This window comes from Hyphopichia burtonii (assembly GCF_001661395.1).
Source record: "Hyphopichia burtonii NRRL Y-1933 unplaced genomic scaffold HYPBUscaffold_3, whole genome shotgun sequence".
In the NCBI taxonomy this organism is placed as follows: Eukaryota; Fungi; Ascomycota; class Pichiomycetes; order Serinales; family Debaryomycetaceae; genus Hyphopichia; species Hyphopichia burtonii.
Genome location: NW_017963730.1, coordinates 298,575 through 322,068, shown reverse-complemented (window position 1 = coordinate 322,068; position 23,494 = coordinate 298,575). Strand labels below are relative to the sequence as shown.

Genomic DNA, 23,494 nt, shown 5'->3' with positions numbered 1-23,494 from the left:
ATAGACTTTTGGGATAGACCTTTGATAATCTTGATATTGTACGTTGTTTTAAGTTAAAGAAATGAATATAAATCCAGATTCTGCAAAAGATATTCTATGTAAGAATATTTTGATTTATGGATATTGTAAGTTTGAGAATAAAGGATGTGCATTTAGTCATCATACAAAAGCATCCCAGTCACCATCAGCAAATAATAACAGTGCTAGTTCTGATGGGTTAAGTAAGTCCCCTACATCTCCCAATAATGCCATTAATGGAGGCAATCAAGCCAGTAATGATTCCAGACGCAAATTCAATTTGAACACCCCATCATTTCAACCATCTTCCCCCAGTGTTTCGAGTATTACCAATAAGTTTGCTACCTTATCGCCTAAATTGAAAGAAATCCCGGTGTTTGTACCAAGCTCATTGAATGAACAGAAGGATGGTGGTGCTACGAAACGATTCAACGTGGCAACGGCGTCGTTCACTCCTTCGAATCCGTACAATGAGCCATCGCCGTTAGTTCCAAACGCAAGTATTCAACAAGTCAAATCCAAGACTGGTCAAGTTAATGCACCAGGAAATGGCTTGAGCCAACAACAAGTATCGGTGAACCCACAACAACAACCCCAGCAACAGCAGCAACAGCAGCCGTCTAATATCCTGCAGCAGCAATATCTCCAGCAACAGCAGCTTCAACAATTGCAACAGCTTCAACATTTACAACAGCAGCTGCAACAACAACAGCAACAACCTCAGCAACAGTCTCAACAACAACAAGCCCAGCATTTACAACAACAGCAGCAGAATCAAGTGGTTCCACCATCAAGCCAAGTCCCACCCCAATTAGTGGCCACTCCAACCCCACCACCGCAAACCAATCCCTATTTGAACTCACCATTGACTGGCGGTCCACCAGGTAGTGGATTACCCCCCGGGTCGTCTGATTATATGTTTCAAGGACCAACTTCAAACTATCCCTTAAATTACCACTTATATGCTCCTGCACCACCACCAAGATTATCTATTCCATTGCCACCTCATGAAACCAATGTCAATCTTATGTTTATACCAAATGACTTGAGAGAATATTTGCAGAGAAAAAACGAAGCCACTTTACAAACATTACCCAGAAGTAATTTACCCGACCATATCAACGCATACCATTCATTAGTACCAATTGATACAACTTTTGATAAAGGCTCGAAAGTCTGGGGAGTGGCCAATTTGATTTTCAAGCTGTTTTCAAATATTGATGGGAATCCATATGCGTTAAGAAAGATTGACAATTCTTCCCTCATTCGAATAGTTAATGAATCACCATTCAAAACGGTTAAAAAATGGAAATCGATTAAAAACTCCAATATAGTACAACTTCAAGAAGCTTTCACTAGTATGGCTTTTGGAGAAGGGAGCGCTCAACTAATGGTAACTTACGACTATTATCCTAATTCTAGTACTTTGGCCGAACAACATATAACTAGAAAATTGGGTAGTAAATTAGAACCGATTACCGAAGACATTTTATGGAACTATATAATACAAATTACAAATGCTTTAATAAGTATTCATGATAAAGGGTTGGCTGCAAGATCAAGCTTGGATATAAGTAAAATCATTGTTACTAATAAAAATAGAATCAGATTGAGTAGTGTTGGAATTGACGACATTTTATATCACGATGAAGACGAAATTAAAATTAGTCAAGTTGGCTTAAGTGAACATATTTCAATCTTACAAAGAGCCGATATACAAAAATTCGGTAAGTTGATTCTTGAATTAGTAACCGCAGCAAAATCATTCAGTAAGAATTCTCCAATTGATGATATTATTTCGAGTTTAAAAATTTCCAATGCATATTCTCTAGATTTTTTAAAAGTTTTAGAAATGCTTAACTATCAAACTGAAAAATTTGATTTGAGAAAATTCAGTGAAAAGTATTTGAATTCTAAAATGCTTGAAGTTATTAATAACTTGCAAGACCTGAATGATTACATCGAAAGTCAATTTAGTGGAGAACTAGAAAATGCAAGATTATTCAGACTTTTAACCAAGATCAACTTCATCATTGATAGACCCGAACAATCCAAGAAATTCGAGTACAGCGATAGCGGCAACAAGTACATCATCAAGCTATTCAGAGACTACATTTTCTGTCAGTACGATGAATTTGGTAAATCAATTGTTGATTTGTCCAAAGTTTTGATTAACTTGAATAAACTTGATGCTGGGATCGAAGAAAAAATCCTCTTGGTCAGCAGAGATGAAAAAACCTGTATTATAGTCAGCTACAAAGAAGTTAGAGACATTATCGAAAGCATTTTCCGTGGTATCATCCGAAATTAGCTAATTTGATATATTTATATAACTCCAAAAACACCGAAAACCCGAAAAAAATCAAACAAAATAAACACAATAAAATAACATCGTAATCATCTAATCGCCCCCATAATCATCTAATAACCCCAAGACCTATGATTCATAAATAAAGGCGTGATATCAACTAAAGTCTTACTAAAATTGCAGTAATTGATGCCGATATCGCAACACCGGATGATTCATAAAGGCGAGAGTCACGTGAAGCCAGCTCATGACGTTCACGTGACCGCCTGACTCACAAGTCCGGGACACCGTTTTCTCACGCAAGGGCTTTTTTCCGATAAGATTACTCATTGCAAAATACTGGAGATGACTCCACCACAGTGAGAGGAAAAATATATAAGGAGCCGAAATTCTTTTGGTGTCAAAGGTAGTTGTTAAGGGTTTAGTCATCGCTAGTTGGTTGTCTTTACTGCTGTTCTGTATTAGCTTTGCATTATATTTTGTTACTTTGGTTGTTATTTTTGGTTGTTTTTTGGTATTAGTGTCCGTTTTATTTCATATTAGATAACTGGTTGTCTATTTTATTTTATTTGTCTTTTATTTGTTTCCCCTGGTAGTTTTTTTTATGTCCATTATGTTTTAGTTCAAGCTGCTGGTTAGTAGTTTGCTTTGTTGTCTGTGTTGTCCGTATATTGTCCCGTTTTTATTTTTAATCCAAGATGTCCTGTGCTACTTTGTCTCCCAATAACGTCAAGTATTATAACGATCACTTGACTAAGTCTCAATTTAATATCGTATTGATTAATTCGACCATTAACTTATTGAAAATCTTGTATCCCAAACTTAAATTTGAAAAAATCAATTTGAAATTTTTCATAATTGAAATTTTAAGACGTTCTAAAACTTCTATTCAATCATTACAAATTTGCAGTTATTATATTTATAAGTTGATTAAAGAACAAAACTTGAATGATCAACTGTTAGATTTACCTAACTGTCCCAAAAAATTGTTCTTGGGTCTTATTATAATTAGTTCAAAATTTAATCAAGATCATAACTATTCCTTCAAATCTTGGTTGAAAATTTGTGGTTGTAAAGAAGACGAACTGAATTTGAATTTGAAAACTTTAAAGAAAATCGAAGTTGATTGTTTAAAAATGTTAAATTATCAACTTTATATTAATGGTTTACAATATGAAAATTGGTGTAATATCTTAATGATTTTAGGTTATGATTTTATCAAATTACATAAAATCAATCAAGTGAATGAAATCACTTGGGAATCTGACGATTGGTTAATCAATGTAAAGTTAATTAAATGGTGTAAATTTTTCATAAACATCAATGAATCAAATTTAAAAGTTGTTAAAATCCATTTTAATACTTATTACCAAAATCAATTAGGTAAAAAGATTCAAACTAACCTGGTTAGTCAATCAGAAAAGAGAAAATTTGATGATATTATTGATGACTATAGCGTGAAAAGAGTACATATTAGTTGTAAATAGTATAATATTATTATTAATCATATATATATAAACACCCGTCATTACCCCATTTACCTTTAATATAATTCAAAGGCATGAACCCATCATTAGTTTTTTTAGCTAATTCTTGAGCAGGCGTAATAACTTCTAGATTTGAATGGAGATTAATGGTTTTGGTCTTACCAATATTATAACCTCTTATTAAGATATCACCGGAATTTGTTTGATCATTGAAATTAGTTAACTTAATCTCACTTGATTGCAGAATACACCCTAAACTTTTGAATTTTTGTAAATTAGGTAAGATTCTATAATCATAAAAATCATTTTGTATAATTGGGCCAATTACATTGAAGTACCCATTTTCAATTATAATTCTAGAATGTAATAAAGTACGATACTCATTTAAAGTAGAAGTGTTTATTTTTTGAAAAGATTCAATCGGCTTCTTCAAATAAATTAATCTCAACCTAGATGAAAATTTAAATGGTTTTAACATATGACAACTAAATTTACCTCTGGATAAAAAATTTATCGATTGTTTATAAAAAAATTGGTCAAACCAATGAATATTTGATTTCAACAATTCAACTGGTACCAACTTGATGAAATCCTCTTCACTTATTGAAAGTATCGTTGGTTGAATTTGATTGACTTTTTCAATTGATAATTTATCGCTATTAGTTATAACCAATTCCGAGTTGGATATGAATGTCACTAAACACTTAACCAAATCATTCAACATATCTTCATTTTTAACAATTTTAGACGTCAGTTGCACAACTAATACTCTGTCTTGGCTATTGAGCTCTTTACTCATCGGCAAGTGCTTAATAGTAGAAGCAACACTACTAATTATATTAGACTGAGTGAAATCAACTGATGTAATGATTTTTGGATTCGTTTTTCTAGTAATTCGAAGAGCAATTCCTTTATCCTTACTGAAGTGGTACTCATTAGTGAATGTGGTCAATTCATCTTCATTAAAAGGCTTGAAAATTCGATTCATTTCTTCGCTTCCAAGTACTAAATGATCCACCTTATTAGTTTCTGCTTCTTCGGGACTGAAAATCGCCATACCTTCTTCCTCCACAACATTTTTGAAGTCATCATATACATTCACCGTTACTTGGGTTAGAAAACAAGCAATCATCACGATTAAACTGTCAAAAGAAGTTAAAAAGTGTTTCTGGTTAATGAAAACCTGAGATATCTTCTTGGCTGCAAGATAATGGGAAAATTGGTGAACTCTATAATTAATTTGACTAACGAACATACTTTCGTCATTAATCTGGATCTTATTAGCTGGCTTCTGCTTCAATTGGTTGATTAAAACTTCCCATACATCACATAAATTCCCATTTCTTAACTTATAATGATCGTACCTGATATCTAATCCAATTCTCAACCCATTAGAATAGTCAAGTTTGTTCGACTTATATATCGGAGATTCTTCTGGCAACCTCACTGCATCTATACTAGACTGCTGACTCAAGTAAACATCACTAACGTCTTTAGTAGATTCAATATACTGATTATAAATATAATTTATCACTAGTATAGTTATTACCGTACTGAGAATGCTGTATAAATTGGAATTGTCCGTCATGTCGTTTGCAAATCGAAGAAATAGCTCTAAACAAATAACAAGATAAGGAAGCTCTTTCACTTATAAACCTTCGTGGTTGTCAGGGGATTTGGGTTTATCGTATTTAATAAAGAGAAGACTCGAAAACAAACAAACAAATCGCTAACAAAACAAAAAAAAAACAGTGATAAAAAAAGAAGAGAAATTTACTCCAAATGTCTAAACGAGCATTGAACGTACAACCAGCCCAATTAGATAGTCACCCCATGACAGATACAATAGACGTTTGCGGCAGGATGCTTAGTTGTAGTCGAGGGGAATCTCATTAAGCCAGACATGCTGGGTTTGGACGCGTCTCGCTTCCATTTTTTCATTATTTTTATTCAACTACTTTAACTGGAAAGCTTCTTACAGTGCTTCACCGGTTTAGACTCTATATTAACCGGATTCGGAGCTGCTGGTAAATACGCTTTACAGCATGCTTTGCATTATTACAAGAAACGGAGTACAAGGTGATTCCTTACATGGAAAAGAAGAGAATTGAAATGGGGACCGTGAAAAAATTCCCTCCGATGAGCATTTAGTACCGATGAGCTCGAGACTCCGGTGAGAGCACCTTACTTAAAATTATTTCTTTAGCAAGAACAAAGAAAGGCGAATCAACAAGAGCCTTCCTGCGTGCTGTAGTGTAGCATCTTTAAAGCTGGATGAAATAGGAATATTTGAACGGAACGGTGTTTTTTGGTGTCTGGAAGTTTCCTTAGAAAACAAATAAAAATTTCATAAGGCGTGTTTGAAGTTTTAGAAAATGACTCTAAAATCGTTCTATTTATAATATCGTTAAGACTAGCCTAAGCCAACAATTGTCATTTGACATATATAAAGTATAAAAATCAATAAGGAATTTGAGTTTTCGCCTTTTTTTTGATTTCGACTTACATCACAAATGAGGGTATTACCAAAGTTTAGAACGGTTCACCATTTGATAGTGCTATTGACTTTTGCTTTTATAATATCGTTTATATACCATGAGATAATAGCACCATCAAGAGCTTCCAAGTATTGTAAATGGCCTCAAGTCAAGTTGTCAGAAGGACAAAAAGGTTTCATTAGTGATCAAGATCAGGATCAACACCGAAGTCAAGACCTGGCTACTAACGTGTTATTAATAGCTGATCCACAACTTATTGATAATCATACTTATCCAGGACGAAACTCGTTATTACTCGATTTATCCAAACACACTGTTGACCAATATTTGAAGAAAAATTATAAAAATATTGTGAAAAACTTGAATCCAGATTATATTTTTTTTTTGGGTGACTATTTAGATAATGGGAGATCATCAAGTGATGAATATTTCAATAAAGAATGGAATCGTTTCGAAAAAATCTTTCTTAATTCTATTGATTCAAAGAAATATGTTAAAGATGAAAATTTATTTATAAATTTACCAGGAAATCATGATATTGGCTGGTCCAATGGAGTTAAGCTTCCTTCAAGAGAAAGATTTCAAAAAATTTTCGGTAATCCAAATACAATTAACACTATAAATAATGTTGAATTTATTTCAATCGATTCACTTTCGTATTCTTCGTCAAATGATGCAATTAATTCTGATTCTCGTAATTTTGTCAAACAAACTTTTTCTCCAGCAATTGTTAAATCAAAACCAAGAATCCTTTTAACTCATGTTCCGTTGAATAGAGATCCAGCTAAACAAACTTGTGGTAAATATCGTGAAAGCTCTAAATTTCACTTATCTGGTGGTTATCAATACAAACTGGCTTTAGAACCAGATATTTCTATAGAATTATTGAATTCAATCAAACCTGACCTTATATTTTCCGGGGATGACCATGACTACTGTGATATTGTTCATACTGAAGCTGGCGTAACAGAATCACCAGCAAGAGAAATCACGGTCAAATCAATTTCTCTTGCAATGGGTATAAAGTATCCCGCAGTTCAATTATTAACTTTTCAAAACTCAAATGATGATACTCCCTTCAATTATAATACCGACATTTGCTACTTACCAACCCCATACATAAATATATTCCATTACATCTTACTTTCAATCATCTCAGGTTTACTTCTTCTTTGGTGGAATATGAAACAAAGATCATCAAGATACAATTATTCGATCCTACCCACGTCTATCCATTCCACAGCCATCTTATCAAATGATAAGTACTCTTCTTCTAATGCTACCAAAATCTCAAACTTCTTAAAAGAGCAAGATGACGATACTACAAAAGCTAAACTAATTACAATCCCTAAGTACACCTCCACCACCCAAAACGCCTCCTCTCTTCCTTTTTCTGTCTATCTTTCCAAATGCAGAACAAAACTTATGAACTTCATGAAGAAATGGAACTTATTTGGTTTCGTAAAACACTGCTTGTTCCTAGGCTTGCTTGTTATTTGCATCTATTACTTTGGTTTTGTATTAACAGTCTAATCCCAATATACACTCTTTCATCTATAGCATTATCAATTGTATATCAATAACTTACGACCTCCAACCTAGTGACTACAGCCCACCACCCATCTTATAATAGTATTGGTTCCAATAAAACAAGTATATCGACAAACTACTCAAACACCCATACACCCATACATTGCCCAAAGAGGAAGGTCAACCAACTTGAGCCGCATCAGAATTCCCACTTTGGAGTGCACATAATCGTTTTGGCACCAAAAAAAAAAATGAATTTAAATATCTAAAAAGACCTTTAACTGAAAACCTCCTTGAAATGAAATCAAGAACAAACCATTATTTGCTTGTTGAAAACAAACGATGGGTTGTGCTGCTAGTGTGCCTGCAAATGAAGAGGAAACAGATCCCTTTTTGAGGGACAAGTTGCTAAATGATGCGGTCGAACAAAGTATGCAATTAAATCGAGTTAATAATAAAACTCAGTTTAAGCTTTTGCTCTTAGGAGCTGGTGAAAGTGGTAAATCGACGGTGTTGAAGCAGCTAAGGCTATTACACAAGGGTGGGTTCAATCAAGAAGAGAGAGCTCAGTATGCGCAGGTTATATGGGCAGACGTGATTCAGTCTATGAAGACTTTGATTGTTAATGCAAGAAGATTAGGAATTCCATTAACATGTGACCAGCCTAATAGTTCGTTAAGTAGGTATAAGCAGATAGTGCTTCAGATCAATGCTTTAGACCAGATTGACACGGGAGCGGCTGGAGGTGAAAGCTTTTTGAATGATTATGTTATGAAATATGGAGAGAGTAATCGAGCTAAAAGACGATTAAATAGTACTGGGATTGCGAGTCAAAATATATGGGATGAGATCCCGGCTGAAGAAAATTCGATGGACCCCGATCCAACAGTATATGAAGATTTGAATAAAACAAGTAATGATAGTCAATTTACGAGACTCGAGGTTGCAGAAGCAATTGATCAGTTATGGAAATACGATTCGGGTATTCAAATGTGCTATAAGAGATCCAACGAGTTTCAGTTAGAGTCAAGCACCACATACTACTTTGAAAATATATTTAAATTTAGTAACCCTCTGTATTTATGCTCAGATATGGATATTTTAAAAGGTAGGATCAAAACTACTGGTATCACCGAAACTGATTTCAATATAAAAAAATTTAAGTTCAAAGTTTTAGATGCTGGAGGCCAGAGATCTGAAAGAAAGAAATGGATCCATTGTTTTGAAAACATAACCGCTGTCTTATTCGTGTTGGCAATTAGTGAATATGATCAAACGTTATTTGAGGATGAAAAAGTTAATAGAATCCATGAGGCAATCATATTATTTGATTCTTTATGCAATTCTCGTTGGTTTAAAAACACTCCATTTATTTTATTTTTAAACAAGATTGATATTTTCGAAGCCAAATTATATAAATCTCCTTTGAAAAACTATTTCCCTGATTATAATGGGAAACCAACCGATGTTGATGAAGCGATTAAGTTCTTCGAGGTTAATTTCTTGAAATTGAACCGCTCAAATAAACCAATATATGTTCACCGTACTTGTGCAACCGATACAAAATCAATGAAGTTCGTGTTATCTGCCGTCACTGATTTAGTTGTACAACTGAGTTTGAAAAAAAGTGGTATCATATAACATTTCAATCTACGATATTGTCTATTTTATTCTTTCCTTTTTTTTTTTAGATATTCTGTTTATTTACTCCAAGACTAAAGATATTAATAATTTTTATTTGTATAACAAAGTATTATGTAATACTGAAAAGAAGAAACTCTTCAATACATATAATGGTTTTAAGAAACGAACATGAGAGAATAAAAGGTGGAATAAGTTAAGATAATAATAATAATAATAATAAAAAGATAATGAATAGTATGAACAAGATGAAAATCAACAAAACCAAGTAAGGTAAAATATAATAATCACTTGAAGTAAAAGTTGATTGTTTGGAATAAATTAAGTTTATATGGATGTAATTGTTTGTAATTGTAACAACTTACAAAAACAAATCTTATATGAAATTTTTTGGGATTTATTTATATATATATATGACTTTCTTTAAATTATGTTTATCGATTACCATCTCATCATGGCCATTTCGTTTCTCCATCTCATGTAATCTAACAAACCTTCGATTTGACCAGTACCAGAGATAACAATGTCTTTATCCCATAAGGCAACTTGAGCCCAAGCTTTAACATCTTTGGTTTGAATAGAATCAATTTTTTCCAAAATTTCTTTAACAGAAGATCTGTAACCTTGTAATAAGACTTTAGTAGCAATATCACTAGTGATAGCTTTAGAAGAGTTTAATTCGGCTAATATAGCAGTTTTAACATTGGCTTTAGCACGAGCAACTTCAGCATCACTAATAGAGATAGATAATCTATTCCATTCTTTCAAAGTGAAATGAATAAATTCATCAACAGATTCAACGTTTGAAATTTCAGCATTGAAACCCCATAAACCAGTATCGGAATAAGAAGTAGAGAAATGAGAATATTTATCAACAATATGATAATCTTGAACAATTGAAGCTAATTTAGCAGAAGTAAATTTAGCATTTGCCTTTTGGTGATCAAAATCACCAAAACAAGCAGCAGCAACTTTAGAAACATAGTAAGCTGGAGAAGCTAAACCTTCACCTTGAGCAGCAAAAGTAATATAAGCTTTTGGTAAAGTATCATCTCTCATTCTAACTTCAGAACCTAAGAAAGAAGCTGGTTTAATTTCAGGTTTTATACCTTGTTCAACTTTTAAGGAACCTTCAAGAGCTTCAACTAATTTTTCATGGGAAAAGTTACCAGAACCAGCAATAACGACATTAGAACTAACTAAATGTTTATTTAATAAACGTTCGGAATCTTGAACTTCTAAATTCTTAATTGAATCGGCACTACCTAAAACTGGTAAACCCAAGGAATAACCTTGGAAAGCAGATGCATTTAAATGTTCAGTGATCATTTTTTGTGGGATTGATTCTAATTTTTCACCTTGAGCAATTAATTGTTTTTTATGTTGTTCAAGATCAGCTTTACTTAAGATTTCACTAGTATTAGAAACAATTTTTGATAAGAGTTTAGCTGCTTCAATTACATTTTCATTGGTAGTTTCGGCAACTAAACCATTCAATTCCCTAGTATTTTCAGTGGATAAAAGAACACCGTTATTAAAACCATTTGATAATACATTGGCAGTTAAAGCTGATAAACCATTATTGTATTGATGTTCAGCTCTAGAACCAGCACCAAAATAAACCCCCAATGTTGATGAATTAGCATTTGGATTGGTTTCAGTGGCTAAAGTAACACCATTACCCAAAGTAGTGTATTTTGTTTGGGAATTGGCAGTAGCTATAAAACGACGGGAAGTCAAGGTTTTCAAATTTGAACGAAGGGTAGATCCACGAATCATCATCTTACTATATTAAAACTATCTATGAAGTGATTTTCTAACAAGCACGTATCTAGTATGGCACTGGTGAACAACAAATTAGATTTAACCTTGAATATATATAATATCTTCTAAAGTAGTTGATCTTTTTAGATTTTTCTCTTGTTTTTGGTTCGGTATAGTCTTTTTGTCTGTTCTCTAAGTAAAAAAAAAAAAAAGGTGTGAAAAATTTTAATAGTGCGCACCGAAAAACAGCCAATGAAAATTTGGGGAATTATTCTTTGCAAATGCAGTGGTATTGTTTGGTGTATGGGTGTAGTGCGTGGTGTACGGAAGGTTTCTACAGGTACGGGTGTTTTTTTGTTTCAAGTTGCAGCCATTTTTATTCAATAGTTATACATTGATAGTAAATCGGTGTCATCAGAGTAGAGGTCTAGGAAAGAACTGCACTCGTTGCTTTTTGCAGAGCACTTGCGGATGTTGTCGAGGTTTTTGTTAACGAGTTTGGGCCTCACAAAGTCCGAAGAAAGATTATCAAAATCGTGACGAGAACTGGGTAAACTACCGGTTGATACTCTAGCAGCCGTCAATGAGATATCATTGTATATTTTGGTCCAAGGTTGGATCTCTAATAGTGGGTCCTGGTCGTTTTCGTTATTAGCGGGGGAGCTGGGCCTTCTGGCGGAGCATTTGGTGCAAGGACAGGTCTTACGCTCAATACAGGATGGAGCACTTAGTTTAGACACAATTGAATGAACTCTGGATGGGGGCAGGATCTTGTCTGATTTCCTGGGAGACCCAGGAGGATCATTTGGCTCTGGCAGTGGGGTCAGCTTTGCCCAAGGGCTTTTGATGAATCGTCTAATGCTTTTTCCAGAGGGTATCTTGGGGAGTAAAGATGGACTTAATAAAGAAAAAGTATTTAGAGAAGAAGCCGATAAGATTTTATCTTCAGCAGTTGCATCTTCTTCTTCTTCTTCTTCTTCTTCTTCTTCTTCTTCTTCTTCTTCTTCTTCTTCTTCTTCTCCTTGGGCTCGTAGTGAAACCAAATCCGTAACGCTTTTCACTCTTCTCAAGGGCTGGGACTTCATAGGCGATCCTATGACGGTATCATCAAATCCACCAAATAATTTTTCACCATTTCTTGATTCCAAATAATTTTCATAATCTTTTGGCTGGATGTTAAATCTTGATTTGTTATGTTTTTCAACCACCATGGCACTTGATTTATCTGGTTCGTAGCTCACCGATAAGAATTCGCCCGGCTTGATGAGGTACTTATCATGTGGTAATATTCTTAAGGAAATCAATTTTTGATTTGGTAATTTTGTCTGAATAACCCGGGGATTTTTATCAGTGCTATAATATTTTTGTCTATAGCTTATCTCCCAGTACCGTATTCGATACTGCACATCCTTATATAGTTCATGAAAAGTTGGCATTCTCCACGGTTTAACTAGCTATTAACGAAGGATTCCCCTAGTCTAATTTTTTGTGGATTAAAAGTTGCAAAATTAAGACGAAAAATCAAACCGGATTAACCACAAAGTACTACATCAAGTCGATATTACATCAATATTATATTATATACAAGGTTAAATACAAGACTAGATTCTTACGGTGGCTCTTTGAGAAACTGCAAGTTTGTGCATTTGAGCTTTCTTAGCATAACCAGCTGATTTACCATCATAAGCAGATAAAATTTCTTCAGCCAATCTAACCGAAAGGGTTGGGGATTTTTTATTTCTGGCCCCTTCCAATATCCAAACGATGGCGTATTTATTTCTTTGTCTTGTAGTCAAAGGATATGGAACAGTTTTGTTTTTGGCAGTACCAGTTTTTTGAGTCTTGGTATCGGTTAATGGAGCCAATTTATCAATGGTTTCATATAAAACTTCCAAAGGATCTTTTCTAGTTTTTAAATAAACAATATATAAAGCACGATTTACTACTTTACGTGCACTTGATTTCTTACCGTGTCTCATGATCAAATTGACCATATTGTCAACTAACGGATCGCTTAGTAAAGGAACTTTGATCGATTCAAATGATGCAACTTCGGCTAATTGCTCTTGGGTTGGAACAAACTGTGTTTCTTCCTTTAAAAATGGTTCGGGATTCACCAACTGTTGTAAGTAAATCTCTTGTTTGGTTTCGGCATTGGTCTTCCCGGTTTTCAATTCATGAACGGCTTGCAACCACGAGTCGACATCTTCTTCGGTGATGGCTTCTTGGTCTATAGGATAAACTTGGGCTGCCAAACTTATATCTTGACTGGCCTGTGCAGTTGATGATGTGCTTGAGTTCTGTCTAATGAATGTTGATGCAAATGTTTTGGTGTAATTTATGCCTCTTGGAGCGCATATCCTACTTATAGGAGCGTACAACTGCCTTGAAACCCTTAAGAATGACATTATCCTATTAAACTTGTTAGTATTCGATGAATCAAATATCCAAAGCTTTGATGGAATTTTTCAAAAACTTAATTTTTTTTTTCACTTTTTTTCTTTTATTTGTGTACTTAGTGCTGTTAATTACGCACACCCAACCAGGGACTCCGCGTAATATTCAGCACACACCAGTTGCAATGGTATTTTACAAACACTACAAGGGATGAAGGTGAAGGACTTCGAAAGATCAAGAGGAAATACGGGAGATGTGGCCAGATAAGGGTCCTGGCCTGTGACCAAACACGCAAGCATACGGTTGCCGTAAGTCTTCGCATCTTGATCTGACCTGATTTTGGACCTCGACAGTCGCCAGATACTAGTTTAGGGTAGACCCAAGGGAAACAACGTATGATTCAATAGGCTTTTTGTAAAAGTAGTTTATAGAAGGTGTATGATTCAATAGGCTTTTTGTAGTAGTAGTTTATAGAAGGTGTAGGCTCAGTTATGTATTTTGCAGCATTGTATGTAAAACTGTTAGTACTGGATTGAGATCGCGATTTGCTGGAAAAGACTTCAAAACGTCTAACCGATTGAGTAACATTCACACGATCGACTAACAAGTGAAGTGTTGATTTTGCAAGAGTTGTACGAGAGGAAACCAACCCCAGGTACTGTTAATAGATTGTGTCAGTGGCTATCAACAATTCTGTGTGTGTGTTTAACAAAGAAATGATAGCGATACCTCCATTAGACCCTGATCTTGAAAAGTTTTTGACTAAGATCGTTGAAAGCAAACAGTATGTGCCACGGTCGAGCCTGGAATGGGGACAAGATATACTACCACGAATAATAGCGAGGATTGAGTCGATGAGTTCTGCTAGCCAAAATGGAGAGAAATATGCACCAAGACCAGAAGGAATCAATTTACCAGAATCCATAATGAAATCAAAAGATAAAATTGTCAGAAACTTACAAGGGGACTTTGGTGAGAGCCCTCCATTCACCATTCAGAGGATCTCGGAATTACTTATCGATCCCAAAGGACAAGGCTATATATTGGATAATAACGTTCAGTTATTCAAGTATTTCAATTCTCTTACCAAATTATTTGTTGTTTCGTCAAGTATAATAGACTTTCCCCCACCTACTTTCGAAACGAATAAGAAAAAAGATCCGAGCCTGGTTTTAAATGGCACTGAGAAGCTTCCTGAATCCATTTCTTTAATCAAGATTCCTTGGCTTGGTGAGTTCAAGTCCAACGGCAAAGAACATGAAAATAAAGGAAATGGCACTAACGAAAACGATGATAAAGAAAACGATGATAAAGAAAACAATGATAAAGAAAACGATGATAAAGAAAATGAACAAAATGAAACGTCATTACTAGAGCCAATACTGGTGGAGTCTGAAAGTAAGGAAACATCAAGGAGAAAAAGAGACGACTCTTTTGAAGATGACGATACTTCGACTAGTCCTTCAAATGGTTATAAGAAATCAAAACCAAATGATTCAAGCCCCATATCGTCGGATAATTCCAGTGATAAATCAGATACTACGTTAGAACTAGTCGAAAAGTCACCCGAATCAAAGGCCAAGAATGAATCTCTGCAAGGCTAATCTAAACCCCAACTTCATTTGTATATTAGAACACCTCTTAATGATCATCATGAACTAAAAATCTTGTAAAACTACAACTTTAATTAATAATTATAAATCGTTGTGAATTTAAAAAAAAATCCTAATGTAAGCGAAGAAATGAAAAGTAATCGTCAATCGTAATGAAACCGAGAAGAAATTCAAGGAGACCTTGATCTAGTTCTAGTTCTTGACCCACCACGTTCATAGTCCCGGCTGCGGGATTCGTATCTTGGAAGATAGGAATCAGTATTTGGTCTTCTATTTCCAGATTCTTGACGTGGAACATAACTGCTTCGTTCAGCATAGTATCCCATTGCTGGGCGGGAAATATTTGGCCTTGATGTTCTCCCGCTCTTAGGAGGAGGAAGATGCAGTGGAGCAGCATACTTATACAGATTCCGTGGATTCGATACATAGTTAGATTTTTTATTGGCTAAGCCATTTCTTCTCAGGTTCACTCTAGGGTGATTTCTTCGGTTATCGTACTTTGGTATAAAATCACCTTCCAATAATTTATGCTGAGCAATTAAGCTGTTATCGATATTTTCATAAACCACCTTCCATTTCCCATTACGGGGTCCTTTATCTTCTTCAAAAATCCATTGATTGATCACCTTCACGGGAATGTAATCCACATAAAGTTTCAATCTTTCAACCTTGAATTCACGAGGCTCCTCAGGTTGTTTCGACGGACGTTCGATTAAAGTGGGGGAACGATCACGACAATCATCATCAAGGTCAATTTCTTCAGGATCTTGGATATGAGTAATCAAGTCAGACTGCGATTCTCGATATTTTTTTAGCAGATCTTCATATTCCGCCAACTCAGTGGAGTAACGATCGTGTTCTCTCTGTTCAAATTCTCTTTTCAACTTCAAATCTTCATCTGGAAATGGGTACGTACTTGCGTTCAAACGGTCACGTATAAAAACCGCAGCATTTTCTGAATTGAGCAATACAATACCATGGGTTCTAGTTCTATTCAACCATGCTCGTTCAACAGCGTATTCCATCCCAGAGACATTAGTCTCAATAGCAAAATCTGCCGTCAACTGCTTTAAATAATTTTGAAAACCAATTGCATTCAAGGGACGACGCAAATTGCCAATAAACAAGGCTCTGGTGACGTTGAATATTGGGGTCTCAACAACTTCATAGACCACTTGTTCCTGTGGCTCAATCTCTAGTGACTGTTGAAGGCCAAGGTGATCAATTGGCCCGGTTTTGGTCGATGATGACTGATCTGCAAAATTTTGCATCCTGGAAGAAACCAGCAATTGTGATAATGGTTTATCGTCATCGTCACCATCGGAACGGTGGTCTTTTGCGAAAATTTCGTCTTTTCTATCGTATTCAGGACTGCCGATGTCACTCATCTTCTTTGCATGATTGTTGGATCTTGCTTAGTCGTTATGTACGTATGATGTTTTAAAACGCGCAGCTATCTGTCAAATATTTAAGCAGCAAAATGAACCTTGTTGCAACAAAATTATCTCTGAACTTCAGAAATCCTCGAAAGACAAAGGGAAACAAGCTATTTATATCGACGATTACAAGTATGCAAAATGTCGACAATGTTTAGAGATTGTGTGAGTATGAGTGTTTTTTTTTCGTTTTGGAAATTTTCACGATAAAATCGTAGTTTCCAACATAAGAACTTCGCCTGCATCCTCTTTTTTCTTTTTTTTGGTGTTGTTCTCCTTTCTTTCGTTAGAAGTTGCTTCGTAAGTTTTCCAGGTTAAGCATTGAACCTGCAACAATTGCAATGAGGCAACTTGTATGGCTCGAATGCAGGGAAATGATGATCTGTGACCCGAAAGAGCTTGACGGGACCCTTTTACAGAAGAACAATTCATTTCTATGAGCTACGAGGACAATTTAGGACGGGAGAGTTGTGAATTATTCTATATACAAAGGAAATGAAAAGAGGATGAATTAAGCACCCCAAAGACTTGCAATCAAATCGAAAAGACCGTTACTGGTTGTTTCTAAAAGATAAATACCGTATAAACCAACAAAAGTACCTAAAGATAATAATTTACAAGCCACACCATGCCAAATTCCATAAACTCTTTTTGGGATATAATCAATGATACAAGCTTTAAACCCCGACTGACAGTGTACTAAAAGAGTCACACAGAAGGTTGCGTCAATAATAGGATGATTAACTCCTCCGATGAAGGGAACCATTAACAAGGGAACCAACGCAGTGGAAACCATGCGTTCGTATGCCCAATGATAGCTACCCTCGTAAGGATCAGATTGTGGAGGTTTATAAGGCTCGTTAACGGTATCAACGATGAATCCGGGAGGTTGTTCAATTTTCTTCAACTTTGAAAAGTCTGGTTTCAAGGATATTAATCTGCGTGCATGGATCGGTTGTTGAAGCAAAGCTCTTCTTATTATTCCAGTAGACATAGAGGCCCCCGACCTAACTGATAGAAACATAATATCGACTGTAGATTGGAGATGGATGCTGAATCACATATACTTGAAAAAAAAGTCGAAGATACAAGAAGAGAAAACATTGAAAAAAAAAGTACTGCGGTACTGGTGTTTTGTTAAGAATGCTAACTAATTACCTACTAATTACCTACTAATTACCTACTAATTAACCGTCTACATCAAGGCATACTAATGATAAATATTATTATACAGCTATTTACAAAAATTTAAACAAGTTGAATTACCAAGAAGCCTTTTTAACCCCAGGAATTTGCCCTGCTCTGGCTCTTTCCCTGAACGCAGTTCTGTTGAGTTTGAAATCGTGAATGACTGATCTTGAATGTCCACTGGCAACACATCTGTCCTTGATTTGAGTAGGAGAAGTGTATTTGGGCATGGCAGTTAATTGTAATTGGGCTTCTAATCTAGCTCTGGCTGGTAATTCAGTATTTCTAGCAATATATCTTAATGCAGTTCTAGTAACTTCATGTTCCGCCACCTGGGTTCTTTTAAACTGATCTCTGATCACCCTAGCATTAACATAAGAGTGCTTGGGAAGCTCGAACTTCACTGGGAATCTGAATGGCATCTTATCTGGGGTCTTGATTGAATCTTTTGGGGTGATTAACAACTGAAGGTTTCTTCAAAAATTTTCCAATCTCGTTTTCTCGCTTGAAGGAATACACCCGTGCACCACACGATACTCAAATTTACTACGAGGTCTCGGTAACATGTATACCGGGACGTTAATAACTAATATAACTAGATCAAGAGAGTCGACTCTCCAATACGTTACAGAGTTCTAATTACAAGAAGTAGCGATGTAGGCTGGTAGGCATGAACCTGGGCTGACCTGTCAGTAAAAATAGAGAAAAGAAGCTATTTCGGACGGCCGAATGGTTGATGGCTTCTCAGACAATTCATTGATCAAGGTACGAGTTCTATAGAGTTAATAGGATTATATGCAATGTTTCATTAAGCGAACCATAGACTTGGTTCCAAAGATGCTTCTCGGTGGTTGTTCTTCTGTGAAGAAGCTAGTGGTTCGCATATAAATGATTCCGACACGGATGATTAATGAGATCACAAAATATTTGTAATCGGATCAAGCACCAACTATACAATTTACAGCCATTTGAAGGAGGGAACTAAAGTTTGATACTCCAGTTTATCTTTATTCATAAGTCAAAAAAGTCAGTTTAGCTTTCTATTTAAAAATGTTCACTGGTTTGGTTGAAACTATCGGGACCATTCTCGAGTACCAACAAGTCGATACCACTTCCTCCGGTGGTAATGGTGTTACCATGACCATTGGTGATTGTGCAGAAATCTTGGATGACGTTCATCTTGGAGACTCTATAGCCACTAATGGGGTATGTTTGACGGTCACCGAATATAACGAAGCTAAAACTCAATTCAAGGTTGGTGTTGCACCAGAGACCTTACGTCGTTCTAACTTGGGGGATTTGGAAACAGGATCGAAAGTTAACTTGGAAAGAGCAGTCACCAGTGAGGTCAGATTGGGTGGTCACGTAGTTCAAGGCCATGTCGATACCATTGCTAAAATTGTGAAGCGAGTTCCTGATGGCAATGCCATCACCTTCACTTTCCAATTAAGAGATGCTGAAAAGGAAAATATTAACTACATAGTGGAAAAGGGGTTTATTGCCATTGACGGTACCTCCTTGACCGTCACCGATGTCAATTACGATACTTTTGAGTTTTCAATCATGATGATTTCTTACACTCAAGGTAAAGTCATCTTACCTTCGAAAAATTTGGGTGATACCGTTAATATCGAAGTGGACTTAACGGGTAAACTAATTGAAAAACAAATCGAAATCAACCTAAACAGCCAGATCAAGAATGAATCCAGTGCCTTGACCAAGTTAATCGAATCCATAATCGATAAGAAGTTAGCTGGATTGCAAAACTGAGTAGCTTAACTAACTGTATGTATTTCAACAAACATGGACCCGTACACCTTATGTAATCCTTTGCACGACTTTTTTCTTCCACCAAAGAAAAAAAACCGAAATTTGTCTATCAAAAATGGATGGCAAATACTTTCCAATATCAACTTGGATCTTTCAATTGTTTCCCATATATCAGCTTATATACCACGCGAAGGGATTTACTTCACCGAATCAATTACCCAGTCTGTTTTTACTAGCCTTTTTCACGTTGGATACAGATTGCTCTACCAATTAATTTAATATATACATACATCCATAACCAATCACCATGGATATCGTGTTAGGTATTAGAGTCCAAGATTCTACCATCATTGCAACTTCGAAAGCAGCCACTAGAGGTATTTCTGTATTAAAGACCACCGATGATAAAACTCGTGCATTAAATACTCACAACTTACTTGCCTATACCGGGGAAGCTGGTGATACCGTTCAATTTGCAGAATATATCCAAGCTAATATTCAATTATATACAATGAGAGAAAACGATATAGAATTATCTCCAAAAGCAACTGCATCTTTTGTCAGAAATGAATTAGCCACCTCAATCAGATCCCGTAAACCCTTCCAAGTCAATGTTTTACTCGGAGGTTTTGATCCAAAAACTAATACTCCAAGTTTGAACTGGATAGATTACTTAGGTACTCAGGTGGAATTACCGTACGCTGCCCATGGGTACGCCGCCTTCTACTGTACTTCATTATTGGATAGACACTATAGACCCGATATGAAACTCGAGGAAGGTTTGGAATTATTGAAATTGTCCTTAAAAGAATTAGAAACTAGAATGCCAATTGACTTTAAAGGTGTCTACGTAAAAGTCGTTGACAAAGACGGTATTAGGGATGTGGCAGAATATTAACTGATTAAATGAAATACAAAATACATAATTAACGTACTTTCTTTTGTAGAGCTCTTTATTACAAGCATATCTAAGCACTGTTATGGGGTAAGATGCGCGATCAAGTATTTGCAAAAAAACCATTAAAAAAGAAAAAAAAAAAAAGATAAACTCATCTTGATGGGATTTTCAACCAGGTTTAAATCCAAGTTTCCTAATGTCTCAAGTCGACAAAACCTGCCTGGATCGTCTCTCGGACTTGGTGTTGAAGCACCTTGGTATTAAAGACGAAGACCAATCCGTATCAAAGTTCATGCATAGTCTTTATCAACAAGCTAACGGTAAACCTTCAAGTTATAAGAACGAAAGATTGGAGGCATTTAAAAAGATTTTAGCTGAAAATGGAGGGGATGATTTCCCAGAAAGCTTTATTGCCGAGTCATTCGAAACAATAGATACTTTTCCAATCACCAAAGTGAAAAAGGAAGAGATACCGTTTATAAAACGTGAAATAACTGAACTGAAAGTACCTGAGCTGACCCAAAGACAGGAACCCGTCGTGAAGAACGAAGATTTAGACTTGAACATCCCCATAAAGAAAGAACATTATGATAGAGCACCAAATAATGGCCCACCAAGAGCTCCGTTAATAGAAGAAGGTGGCGTCTATAAAGGCTACGTTACTAATATTACTGCTTATGGGGCATTTATACGTCTAAACGATCCTTCTTCATTCCAGTCCGGGTTGTGCCATATATCCCAGATATCCTTTGATGGGAAGCACAGAATACGACAAGTTGAGGATGCATTAAAGCAAGATCAACAAGTATTCGTGAAAGTTACTCGAATAGAAGAAGGTTTAGCTACAAGACCGGGAAGAAGAGCTCGTCAAAAAATATCATTAAGTATGAGGGGCATTGATCAAATGACTGGCTTAGATAAATCAGAAGAATTGGCTATTCGAAAACAAGAAGAGCAGACTCAGTTTTTTGAAGACCGCCAAACCAGAAGAGATGTTTCTCTGGAGTCGCAAAGAGGTACGAAGAGACGACTCACTTCACCAGAACGTTGGGAAATTCGCCAGTTGATTGCCTCTGGTGTTGCAAATGCACTGGATTATCCTGAACTTTCAGGAATTACGGAAGATCCAAATGCTGCATTTGAAGATCATACAAACAAGCAAGACGATGATCAAGAAGTGCAAATTGAGATCGAATTAAGTAATAAACAACCAGAATTTCTCGAAGGACAGTCAGATAGTATGGCCGAATTGAAACCAGTAAAAATCATCAAAAATCCTGAAGGTTCAATGGGGAGAGCAGCTCTAAATGGTTCAAATTTGGCAAAAAATTACAAAGAAGAAAAATTAAAACAACAAAAACAAAAAGAGAAAGAAGAAAAGTTGGCTAAGGCCAAAAGTGCAGAAGCTCACGACCCATTGACGCATTCCAATGCAATCACGAAAGATGATTCTACAACTAATAACGTTATTAATGATTGGAAAAAAAGTCAAATGAACAAAAAAATTTCATATGGTAAAAGAACAAACCTTTCAATGAAAGAACAAAGAGAGTCTCTTCCCGTATTTTCAATGAGAAAAGAATTGGTCGATTCTATTAGAGGAAATCAATTTTTAGTTATAGTCGGTGAAACTGGTTCTGGTAAAACTACTCAAATTGTGCAATACTTGTCGGAAGAGGGATTTAACGAAACAAAGGAAGGACATAAGATGATTTGTTGTACTCAACCAAGAAGAGTTGCAGCAGCTTCTGTGGCTAAAAGGGTCGCTGAAGAAGTTGGTTGCGAATTAGGGAATGAGGTTGGTTATACTATCAGATTTGAAGATTATACAAGTAGTAAAACCAAAATTCGATATATGACGGATGGTATGTTGGAAAAAGAAGCATTGAATGATCCTTATATGAGTAAATACTCAGTTATAATGTTGGATGAGGCTCATGAAAGGACAATTGCTACTGATGTTTTATTTGCATTATTAAAGCAAGCCGCCAACAAAAACCCTAATTTAAAAATCATAGTGACATCAGCTACACTTGATGCAGATAAATTTTCTAATTATTTCAACAAATGTCCAGTTATGAGAATTCCTGGTAGAACTTATCCAGTTGAGGTTATGTATACCAGAGAACCAGAGATGGATTATTTGGCCTCAGCATTGGACTCAGTGATTCAAATCCATGTTCTGGAGCCAGAAGGAGATATTTTGGTATTTTTAACCGGTCAAGAAGAAATTGATACCAGTTGTGATGCGTTATTTGAAAGAATGAAAGCATTAGGTGATACTGTACCGGAATTAATTATATTACCAGTTTATTCGTCATTACCATCAGAAATTCAAAGTAGAATATTTGAACCAACCCCTCCAAATTCACGGAAAGTAATTTTAGCCACCAATATTGCCGAAACGTCGATTACTATAGATGGAATTTACTATGTTGTCGATCCAGGATTTGTTAAGATAAATGCTTATGATTCCAAACTAGGGATGGACTCATTAATTGTATCACCAATATCCCAAGCACAAGCCAACCAAAGAAGTGGACGAGCCGGTAGAACGGGTCCGGGGAAATGTTATCGATTATATACTGAACAAGCATTCAAAACCGAAATGTTACCAAATACCATACCGGAGATCCAAAGACAAAATTTATCCCATACGATATTAATGTTAAAGGCAATGGGTATAAAAGATTTACTCAATTTTGAATTTATGGATCCACCTCCGATAAATACCATGATAATTGCTTTACAAGAATTATACACCTTGAATGCTTTAGACAATGAAGGGAATATAACATTATTAGGTAATAAAATGGCCGATTTCCCAATGGAACCGACATTAGCCAAAACATTAATTATCAGTGGAGAATTTGGATGTTCGGAAGAAATATTAACAATTGTGGCCATGTTATCAGTTCAAACCGTGTTTTACCGGCCGAAAGAAAA

General features: G+C 35.6%; 15 protein-coding genes across 15 annotated transcripts; 7 read left to right on the top strand and 8 right to left on the bottom strand.

Annotated features, from left to right (window-relative positions):
* Window positions 1-61: 61 nt before the first annotated feature.
* On the top strand, window positions 62-2,418 carry PAN3 (Pan3p; the record flags this gene model as incomplete). Its single annotated transcript, XM_020223247.1, has 2 exons — window positions 62-221; window positions 261-2,418. The coding sequence occupies 2 exons, from the start codon at window positions 62-64 to the stop codon at window positions 2,327-2,329; spliced, it is 2,229 nt and encodes a 742-aa protein (XP_020076628.1). The 3' UTR covers window positions 2,330-2,418.
* A 1-nt stretch (window position 2,419) lies between these two features.
* On the bottom strand, window positions 2,420-2,890 carry HYPBUDRAFT_196606 (uncharacterized protein). The gene has a single exon (XM_020222986.1). It carries the CDS (start codon window positions 2,753-2,755, stop codon window positions 2,498-2,500), a length of 258 nt encoding a protein of 85 aa, XP_020076627.1. The 5' UTR covers window positions 2,756-2,890; the 3' UTR covers window positions 2,420-2,497.
* Window positions 2,706-3,787, top strand: PCL5 (Pcl5p; the record flags this gene model as incomplete). The annotated part of the gene is made up of 2 exons (XM_020218570.1): window positions 2,706-3,709; window positions 3,738-3,787. The coding sequence occupies exons 1-2, from the start codon at window positions 3,025-3,027 to the stop codon at window positions 3,785-3,787; spliced, it is 735 nt and encodes a 244-aa protein (XP_020076626.1). The 5' UTR covers window positions 2,706-3,024.
* Window positions 3,788-3,826: 39 nt separating this feature from the next.
* HYPBUDRAFT_10763 (uncharacterized protein) lies at window positions 3,827-5,502 on the bottom strand (the record flags this gene model as incomplete). Its single annotated transcript, XM_020218568.1, has 1 exon — window positions 3,827-5,502. Exon 1 carries the CDS (start codon window positions 5,399-5,401, stop codon window positions 3,827-3,829), a length of 1,575 nt encoding a protein of 524 aa, XP_020076625.1. The 5' UTR covers window positions 5,402-5,502.
* Window positions 5,503-5,544: 42 nt separating this feature from the next.
* On the top strand, window positions 5,545-8,106 carry HYPBUDRAFT_161120 (uncharacterized protein). The gene is made up of 2 exons (XM_020222519.1): window positions 5,545-5,986; window positions 6,332-8,106. Exons 1-2 carry the CDS (start codon window positions 5,970-5,972, stop codon window positions 7,842-7,844), a joined length of 1,530 nt encoding a protein of 509 aa, XP_020076624.1. The 5' UTR covers window positions 5,545-5,969; the 3' UTR covers window positions 7,845-8,106.
* Window positions 8,085-9,557, top strand: CAG1 (guanine nucleotide-binding protein subunit alpha). The gene has a single exon (XM_020221024.1). The coding sequence runs from the start codon at window positions 8,184-8,186 to the stop codon at window positions 9,480-9,482; it is 1,299 nt and encodes a 432-aa protein (XP_020076623.1). The 5' UTR covers window positions 8,085-8,183; the 3' UTR covers window positions 9,483-9,557.
* Window positions 9,558-9,672: 115 nt separating this feature from the next.
* On the bottom strand, window positions 9,673-11,280 carry HYPBUDRAFT_152454 (ubiquinol--cytochrome-c reductase subunit). The gene has a single exon (XM_020221023.1). It carries the CDS (start codon window positions 11,262-11,264, stop codon window positions 9,924-9,926), a length of 1,341 nt encoding a protein of 446 aa, XP_020076622.1. The 5' UTR covers window positions 11,265-11,280; the 3' UTR covers window positions 9,673-9,923.
* A 346-nt stretch (window positions 11,281-11,626) lies between these two features.
* HYPBUDRAFT_5422 (uncharacterized protein) lies at window positions 11,627-12,682 on the bottom strand (the record flags this gene model as incomplete). The annotated part of the gene is made up of 1 exon (XM_020223501.1): window positions 11,627-12,682. One exon carries the CDS (start codon window positions 12,680-12,682, stop codon window positions 11,627-11,629), a length of 1,056 nt encoding a protein of 351 aa, XP_020076621.1.
* Window positions 12,683-12,807: 125 nt separating this feature from the next.
* HYPBUDRAFT_152453 (mitochondrial 37S ribosomal protein uS7m) lies at window positions 12,808-13,764 on the bottom strand (the record flags this gene model as incomplete). Its single annotated transcript, XM_020221022.1, has 1 exon — window positions 12,808-13,764. A coding segment is annotated over exon 1 (635 nt), but the record flags the coding sequence as incomplete, so codon positions are not given.
* A 386-nt stretch (window positions 13,765-14,150) lies between these two features.
* Window positions 14,151-15,320, top strand: HYPBUDRAFT_152452 (uncharacterized protein). The gene has a single exon (XM_020221021.1). The coding sequence runs from the start codon at window positions 14,360-14,362 to the stop codon at window positions 15,245-15,247; it is 888 nt and encodes a 295-aa protein (XP_020076619.1). The 5' UTR covers window positions 14,151-14,359; the 3' UTR covers window positions 15,248-15,320.
* A 406-nt stretch (window positions 15,321-15,726) lies between these two features.
* Window positions 15,727-16,431, bottom strand: HYPBUDRAFT_90770 (uncharacterized protein; the record flags this gene model as incomplete). Its single annotated transcript, XM_020223867.1, has 1 exon — window positions 15,727-16,431. A coding segment is annotated over one exon (705 nt), but the record flags the coding sequence as incomplete, so codon positions are not given.
* Window positions 16,432-16,923: 492 nt separating this feature from the next.
* SDH4 (Sdh4p) lies at window positions 16,924-17,835 on the bottom strand. The gene has a single exon (XM_020222985.1). It carries the CDS (start codon window positions 17,714-17,716, stop codon window positions 17,204-17,206), a length of 513 nt encoding a protein of 170 aa, XP_020076617.1. The 5' UTR covers window positions 17,717-17,835; the 3' UTR covers window positions 16,924-17,203.
* A 119-nt stretch (window positions 17,836-17,954) lies between these two features.
* MRP2 (mitochondrial 37S ribosomal protein uS14m) lies at window positions 17,955-18,302 on the bottom strand (the record flags this gene model as incomplete). Its single annotated transcript, XM_020218616.1, has 1 exon — window positions 17,955-18,302. One exon carries the CDS (start codon window positions 18,300-18,302, stop codon window positions 17,955-17,957), a length of 348 nt encoding a protein of 115 aa, XP_020076616.1.
* Window positions 18,303-18,878: 576 nt separating this feature from the next.
* Window positions 18,879-19,650, top strand: RIB5 (riboflavin synthase; the record flags this gene model as incomplete). The annotated part of the gene is made up of 1 exon (XM_020219620.1): window positions 18,879-19,650. The coding sequence occupies exon 1, from the start codon at window positions 18,931-18,933 to the stop codon at window positions 19,648-19,650; it is 720 nt and encodes a 239-aa protein (XP_020076615.1). The 5' UTR covers window positions 18,879-18,930.
* Window positions 19,651-19,779: 129 nt separating this feature from the next.
* Window positions 19,780-20,568, top strand: PRE1 (proteasome core particle subunit beta 4). The gene has a single exon (XM_020221020.1). It carries the CDS (start codon window positions 19,958-19,960, stop codon window positions 20,546-20,548), a length of 591 nt encoding a protein of 196 aa, XP_020076614.1. The 5' UTR covers window positions 19,780-19,957; the 3' UTR covers window positions 20,549-20,568.
* The last annotated feature ends 2,926 nt before the right edge of the window (window positions 20,569-23,494 follow it).